The 8527-nt window shown below is 42.8% G+C and overlaps 1 protein-coding gene across 1 annotated transcript in view; it reads left to right on the forward strand.

Annotated features, from left to right (window-relative positions):
* The window catches only part of cutc (cutC copper transporter homolog (E. coli)), a 47859-nt gene extending 44634 nt beyond the window's left edge, over window positions 1-3225 (forward strand). The window contains exons 8-9 of the mRNA XM_060916911.1: window positions 2444-2549; window positions 2635-3225. Coding sequence (XP_060772894.1) covers window positions 2444-2549; window positions 2635-2746 — 218 coding nt within the window. The 3' untranslated portion in view covers window positions 2747-3225. The remainder of the gene's footprint in view (window positions 1-2443; window positions 2550-2634) is intronic.
* Window positions 3226-8527: the final 5302 nt, after the last annotated feature.

The following is an 8527-nucleotide window of genomic DNA, read 5'->3' on the forward strand; positions in this document are numbered from 1 at the left end:
CGCAAGGAGAAAGCCACTGCTCTCCAAAAAGAACATTGCTGCTCGTCTGCAGTTTGTTGAAGATCACGTGGCCAAGCCAGAAGGCTATTGGAAAAATGTTTTGTGGATGGATGAGACCAAAATAAAACTTTTTGGTTTAAATGAGAAGCGTTATGTTTGGAGAAAGGAAAACATTGCATTCCAGCATAAGAACCTTATCCCATCTGTGAAACATGGTGGTGGTAGTATCATGGTTTGGGCCTGTTTTGCTGCATCTGGGTCAGGACGGCTTGCCATCATTGATGGAACAATGAATTCTGAATCATACCAGAGAATTCTAAAGGAAAATGTCAGGACATCCGTCCATGAACTGAATCTCAAGAGAAGGTGGGTCATGCAGCAAGACAACGACCCTAAGCACACAAGTCGTTCTACCAAAGAATGGTTAAAGAAGAATAAAATGAATGTTTTGGAATGGCCAAGTCAAAGTCCTGACCTTAATCCAATGGAAATGTTGTGGAAGGACCTGAAGCGAGCAGTTCATGTGAGGAAACCCACCAACATCCCAGAGTTGAAGCTGTTCTGTACGGAGGAATGGGCTAAAGTTCCTCCAAGCCGGTGTGCAGGACTGATCAACAGTTACCGGAAACATTTAGTTGCAGTTATTGCTGCACAAGGGGGTCACACCAGATACTAAAAGCAAAGGTTCACATACTTTTGCCACTCACAGATATGTAATATTGGATCATTTTCCTCAATAAATAAATGACCAAGTGTAATATTTTTGTCTCATTTGTTTAACTGGGTTCTCTTTATCTACTTTTAGGACTTGTGTGAAAATCTGATGTTTTAAGTCATATTTATGCAGAAATATAGAAAATTCTAAAGGGTTCACAAACTTTCAAGCACCACTGTATCTTATGCCAAATTATTATGGCATGTTACAAATAATAAAGAAAAAATCTGAGTCCTCGTGTCCAATTTACAAGTCCGAATTTAGTTAATGCACGAGTCCGAGTCATCAGTGCTCAAGTCCAAGTCAAATCACGAGTCCTTAAAATTAGGGCACAAGTCCTGGACTCGAGTACTACAAGCCTGCTACAGGCACTTTCAGTATTATTTTTTTCCAAGGTCACACAGGCATAATGAAACAAGGCTGTATTTGAAACTGGACAGATTGGAAAAATACCAGGCCACATTTTTCCACCTTTCAGGTATCCAGTTTCAGTGAAACTACGCCCACAGTGGTCTCTTAATTCCTGTTTTTTAATCCTAGGAGTGGAACTTAATGTGGTGATCTGCTGTTATAGCCCATCCACTTCAAAAGTTCGGCATATTGTGGATTTTGAGATGCTTTTCTAGTTATCACGGTTGTACAGAGTGATTATTTGAATTAGTGCCACCTCTAAGTTAGTCTATCCATCGTCCTTTGACTTCTCCCATTAAAAAGATGTTTCCATCGACAGAACTCACTAGATGGTATTGTTTTTCCTATCATTCTGTGGAAAGTCTATAGATTGTTGTGTTTACGGTTTATATGGTTTTATGCACTGTGCTGTTGCCATCTGATTGCCAGAATGGATAATTGCATGAGCAGGGGTATAGTTATTCCTGTTAAAGTGGCCAGTGAGTGTATACAAGTCCAAATAGCATGACAAGCTAAGACTGTCACGATAAACATTTTATCACTTTTATACTATTTTTATGGTCACACAGGGCGATGAACTATTGTACCTTAAACACAAGACACTGCAACAGTTTTGTATGAACCGTAGGCACTAAAGAAGGCAACTGGACTTGCTTGAAATCCTTGAAGACGTTTCACCTCTAGCCTGAAAGGCTTCTTCAGTTCTGTCTGACTTGTGGGGAGTTCCAGGTATTTATCCTCTGGTGGACCAAAAGCAACCCTAAGGAGAGTCGTTGTGGTCACCTGGGTCATTGACCCTCTCAGACATCCTGTAGGTGTTAGGATCACTGGAGGCCGGGTGTGAACGGTGTTCGCAGCCTAGAGGGTCGTTAGGGTGATCTTTGGCTCTCTCTGCCATCATGTGAGTCATTGAAGTCAGCTGAGTTTTGGTGTGGATGTGTATTCAGTTTTCTGAGAAGTGTGCCAAGGACTGCATTGTAGGTGGCTGATAAGTGGTGTCTCAGCCCACCTCCTCTGTTCACCGTTCACACCCAGCCTCCTGAGAAGGTCAACGACCCATGTGACCTCAACAACTCTCCTTAGGGTTGCTTTTGATCCACTAGAGGATAAATACCTGGAACTCCCCACTAGTCAGACAGAACTGAAGAAGCCTTTCGGACTAGAGGTGAAACATCTTCAAGGATTTCAAGCAAGTCCAGTTGCCGCCTTTAGCACCTATGGATTACGATGACCTGGATGACTGAGAACCTTCACAGACACAGTTTTGTATGAAAAATGTCCATAAAACAGACACAGTTGTTGAATCTTTCGCTGCAGGTGGAGGCATCACCGAGCGTAACCTACAGAGGATACTCGAAGGTTCTGGCGCCCAGGAGTTCCACTGCTCAGCACGTTCCACTAAAGACTCTGCCATGAAATTCAGGTAAGGCTTTGTTACGAATGAAGGAATTCTTGTTCAGGTCGTATCTTGCCATGCCTTCTCATGTCGTGTTCCTTCTTCTCAACAGGAACTCCAGCGTGAGCATGGGCGCCTCCCTCACAGCACCCGAGTATTCGCTCAAGGTGGCCGACGTGGGCAAAGTGCGCACTCTCAATGCCATTGCCAAGAACACACTCTAGGGGCACTCTCAAGGGGCTGGGCTCTATTTAGGGAGCAGGTTCTCCTTGAATTGGAGGGAGTCCCCATGTCTGTTGTACTATTTGGATTTCTTAAAGAAAGCTGTTTTTTTTCCCAGTAAGTCATCAGTGAGCTGAGTTTCGTCTCTATAGCGCAGTCATTCTGAAGTAAACAACCCCCTCTTTTATTTTTATTCTATTAGCTGATTTTGAAACAGCAGGCTTGAGTGCTCACAGTGGAATTAGTTATTTTTGCTTCACTGAGACTCATTGATTAAACTTGCTTGTGGAGTCACTCTCAGCATGTGGCTGCTCACCAATGGTGTTAAAATGTCGTTATGGTCCAAACTGAAAGTGAGTTATTTTTTAACTCAATTTACCCATCTCTGTACATGCCATCTCCTCTGCCAACTTCTCACTTCATTCAGTCTTGCCAATGTTGTTTCCTTTCTCAAATTAAACTATTCAGTTTATTACAGTAATTAAGCAACGTGATCTAATTTTGTGCTTGAGAATAATTAGCCACAAATCCTTCACACAGAGAATAGAACTTGATTTGGGGAATAAAGAACCGTTTTGTAGAGCCAGTTTTTGTGTAAAGGTTATTTGAATGGTTCGTACCCATTTAAATAATGACAGAAGCAGAACAAAGAACAACAACAACTAGAGATGGATTTCTGTGAGAAAATACAAATGTGATTGCACCGTAGCAGCAGTTAGCCATGGATGCTAACGCTTTGGGAGCTACTGCAGAATAGCAGACCCAAGTAAGATCCAGTTTTTCCAGTCGCCATTTTGACCACCGACATCTCGCATCACATGACTGGAAAAACCTGGATGTTTTGGGTCCGCTATTCTGCATTCTATAAAGGTGAGTGTGATAAATACACAAATCCCATTTTTGTGTGTGGGGGGAGTCCCCCCCGTCTCCATCAACCCCCTTGCTTAAACAGAGAGGTACAGGACAAAATGGGGCTTCAGAAGGCTTGTTCACTTTGGGGGAGGACCCCCAAAATTGAAAGGTAAAAATGAAAAAAAAAAAGGGAGGAGAACTAGGTATATTCGTGTACTTTACTAATTTCTAATTCGGCCTTAGCAACGGGGCGGCACGGTGGTGTAGTGTTAGCGCTGTCGCCTCACAGCAAGAAGGTCTGGGTTTGAGCCCCGTGGCCGGCGAGGGCCTTTCTGTGTGGAGTTTGCGTGTTCTCCCCGTGTCCGCGTGGGTTTCCTCCGGGTGCTTCGGTTTCCCCCACAGTCCAAAGACATGCAGGTTAGGTTAACTGGTGACTAAATTGAGCGTAGGTGTGAATGTGAATGGTTGTCTGTGTGTCAGCCCTGTGATGACCTGGAGACTTGTCCAGGGTGTACCCCGCCTTTCGCCCGTAGTCAGCTGGGATAGGCTCCAGCTTGCCTGCGACCCTGTAGAACAGGATAAAGCGGCTAGAGATAACGAGATGAGAATGAGGCCTTAGCAACGGAGCCTGTCTGAGATCTCGCCTGACATCTTGGGCCTGCTGTTCTGCCTTATCGCCACACTTCACCCTATGAAAGAATGGGTTGACTTTCATACCATCTGTTGGATGAGAAATACATATCTTAAAAAAAAAAAACACCACACAGGACATCGAGTCTCTAATACCAATGGCCAAATGACATTCTGGCACACAGAGGCAGACAACACACTGCTATTATAATATTGATCAGTCAGTGTTAAATATGATATAAAAATTATACATGGAGTGTGTAAAGTGGACTCGAGAAACTGAGTATCTTCTGATGGAAAATTTTCAGCATCACAAATCCAGACATGTCAGTTCTACACTTACAATCTATTACATGCCTAATGTTCCATTTAACCCTATGCGAGTTTGTCCCTTTTCCCTTTTGATATTTCCGGTATGAGGAAAAATGATCAATTTGTCCCTTTTCTCCATCCATATTGCGAAATTCTGAAGCGCAATGCTTTAAATAAGCTCTCAAAGCTCGAAAAATGTTCACAAAGTCACTTACAGTAGCTAATGACATGGGTCGCTTCTGGAGACCCACCTGGTCATTTTATGGGTCATGGGTAAGCCCAGCTGACATTGGGCAAGAGGTGGACCACACTCTGGACAGAACACTAGTCCATCTCAAGGCTAACACACACAGCCTATGGGCAATTTATAGTCGCCTAATCTGCATGTCTTTGGACTCTGGGCGGAAACCCATGCAGGCACCTCACTGGCCACTTTATTAGGAACACCCATCATGCAATTCTCTAATCAGCCAATCCCTTGACAGCAGCACGATGCATCAAATCATGCAGATCCAAATCAAGCGCTTCAGTTAATCTTCACTTCAAACATCAGGATGGGAAAAATTGTGATCTCAAAGTGTGACTTACTTTCACTGTGACATGGGTGTTTGGTTTGAGTACTTCAGAAACTGCTGATCTCCTAGAGTTTTCACACACAGTCTAACAGAGTTTACACAGACTGGTACGAAAAGCATTGAGTGAGTGACATTTCTGTGGGTGGAAACAAACGCCTTCTTGATGAGAGGTCAGAGGAAAATGGCCAGATTTGGTTCGAGCTGCCAGGAAGGATATAGTAACTCCTAGCAACTCTTTACAAATGTGGTGAGCAGAAACGCAGCTCAGCATGCATCAGCGGAAGACCCCATTGGGTTCCACTCCTGCCAGCCAAGAAGAGGAATCTTAGAATCAAGAACAAGTTTCTTCCTATTAAAATGGCCAGCGAGTGTGCGTAATTTAACCTGAAATTTGTCTCTTTTTGACTGAGTAAATATGACGAGTGTGAAATCGATGAGAAGAAATCTAATATATGCTGTTATAGTTAAACAAAACTTCAAAAAGTGAAAATATTCAAAGTTGCTGAGCTAATTATATGGTTCGGATCAGGGATAGATGTCTGATTAATCTGATGCCAAAATGTGTACAATTGTGTGAGAATTGTTTGACTTTGAGAGTTTAAAAGATGTAAGAGCAGTCAATAAGTGTAATCTGGTTTCAACAGCCAGCATAAGAAATGCTCCGAGTTGGGGGAAATATGGTTTCTATAAAATATGGAATTTCATGTTTCATTTCAGGAAATTCAAATAATTGTTTTGATGCCAAAAATGTGTTGACTTGGTGGGATTTTACATAAACTTTTTTTTTACTTTAACTTTTTTAAATGAAGAATAAACCCCCTGTTCCACTTTTCTTTGAGAAGGTTGAAACAGCAAAATGTGTCTCCCGGCCAACACAAAATAAATCAGCATTCATGAAACTACATTAGAAATAATATGGAGACAAAACAGCAAATAATGACAATATATTTAAGTCAAATCAAGTTTATTTGTATAGCGCTTTTAACAATAAACATTGTCGCAAAGCAGCTTTACAGAATTTGAACTTAAAATGAGTTAATTTTATCCCTAATCTATCCCCAATGAGCAAGCCTGTGGCGACGGTGGCAAGGAAAAACTCCCCCAGACGACATGAAGAAACCTCGAGAGGAACCAGACTCAAAAGGGAACCCATCCTCATTTGGGCAACAGACATGACGACTAACATTAACAGTTCTAACAAAGTCAGCTTCGTTGATGCTATAAACCCCCCACCGACGGAAACCCGAGCGCAAAACCGTTCGACAACCGTAGTCCCAAAGTCAGCAAGTCAACTGCAGTCCCCAGCCACAAAAGCACCACTGCAAGAGTCCAGAGTGTCCTCCAGGCACGACCCCCAACTTTCCACATGGGGCCGCCCTCCACAGGAGCGATGTGATGAGACTCCAAGACACGGGGTACCAGGATAGATCAGGCAAGTCTGAGGAGCAGAAGAGGTCAGCATCTCGATCCCAGAACCGACATGTAACTCAGAGGGACAGTTGGGGGGGGGGGGGGGGGGGGGGGAGAGAAAACACAGGTTGTGAAGCGGGGTAAGTGAGGAGTGTTAGCCGATATCCTAACACCTCTATCCTGGACAGATACAGCCTTGAGGCAACACCTCAGTCCCAGCCAGGTTCTGGGTCACTGGAGGTCCTTCCCACAGTTTAGCGTGTTTTCCTGTGACAAAATATTCCAGCACACTGTTAGCACAGTAGCTATTAGCATGCTAGCAGCTGCTTGCTACCTGCATACCAAGTGAGCCATTTCATTTTGCTTTTTCAAACTACCATATCTTAAATCACAACAAACAAAATCTGAAAAATAGGCTTAATCCCCAGGGGAGCTCATAACTCATGTAACAGGTACAGTGGATATTTAAAAAAAAAAAAAAAAAAAAAAAAAAAAAGTGTACACACCCTGTTAAAATGATCAGTTTTTTCTGATGTTTAAAAAAAAATGAGACCACGATAAATAATTTTCAGAACTTTTCCCACCTTTAATGTGACCTATAACCTGTACAACTCAATTGAAAAAACAAATCTGATAGGGGGAAATAAAATAAAAACACGTACAATAAGCTGGTTGCATAAGTGTGCACACCCTTAAACTAATACTTTGTTGAAGCACCTTTTGATTTAATTACAGCATTCAGTCTTCTGGGGTTGATCACCCTGCCACATCTAGACTTGGCAATATTTGCCCACTCTTCCTTGCAAAAGCGCTCCAAATCTGTCAGATTGCGAGGGCATCTCTTGTGCACAGCCCTCTTCAGGTCACCCCACAGATTTTCAGTTGGATTTAGGTCTGGGTTCTGGCTGGGCCGTTCCAAAACTAATTTTCTTCTGGTGAAGCCATTCTTTTGTTGATTTCGATGTACAACCCCAATTCCAAAAAAGTTGGGACAAAGTACAAATTGTAAACAAAAATGGAATGCAATAATTTACAAATCTCAAACTGATATTGTATTCACAATAGAACATAGACAACATATCAAATGTTGAAAGTGAGACATTTTGAAATTTCATGCCAAATATTGGCTCATTTGAAATTTCATGACAGCAACACATCTCAAAAAAGTTGGGACAGGGGCAATAAGAGGCTGGAAAAGCTAAAAGGAACACCTGGAGGACCACATTGCAACTCATTAGGTCAATTGGCAATAGGTCATGACATGACTGGGTATAAAAAGAGCATCTTGGAGTGGCAGTGGCTCTCAGAAGTAAAGATGGGAAGAGGATCACCAATCCCCCTAATTCTGCGCCGACAAATAGTGGAGCAATATCAGAAAGGAGTTCGACAGTGTAAAATTGCAGAGTTTGAACATATCATCTACAGTGCATATCAAAAGATTCAGAGAATCTGGAAGAATCTGTGCGTAAGGGTCAAGGCCAGAAAACCATACTGGGTGCCCGTGATCTTCGGGCCCTTAGACGGCACTGCATCACATACAGGCATGCTTCTGTATTGGAAATCACAAAATGGGCTCAGGAATATTTCCAGAGAACATTATCTGTGAACACAATTCACCGTGCCATCTGCCGTTGCCAGCTAAAACTCTATCGTTCAAAGAAGAAGCCGTATCTAAACATGATCCAGAAGCGCAGACGTCTTCTCTGGGCCAAGGCTCATTTAAAGTGGACTGTGGCAAAGTGGAAAACTGTTCTGTGGTCAGACGAATCAAAATTTGAAGTTCTTTATGGAAATCGGGGACGCCGTGTCATTCGGACTAAAGAGAAGGACGACCCAAGTTGTTATCAGTGCTCAGTTCAGAAGCCTGCATCTCTGATGGTATGGGGTTGCATTATTGCGTGTGGCATGGGCAGCTTACACATCTGGAAAGACACCAATGCTGAAAGGTATATCCAGGTTCTAGAGCAACATATGCTCCCATCCAGACGACGTCTCTTTCAGAGA

This window comes from Neoarius graeffei, chromosome 3, assembly GCF_027579695.1.
Source record: "Neoarius graeffei isolate fNeoGra1 chromosome 3, fNeoGra1.pri, whole genome shotgun sequence".
Classification (NCBI taxonomy): Eukaryota; Metazoa; Chordata; class Actinopteri; order Siluriformes; family Ariidae; genus Neoarius; species Neoarius graeffei.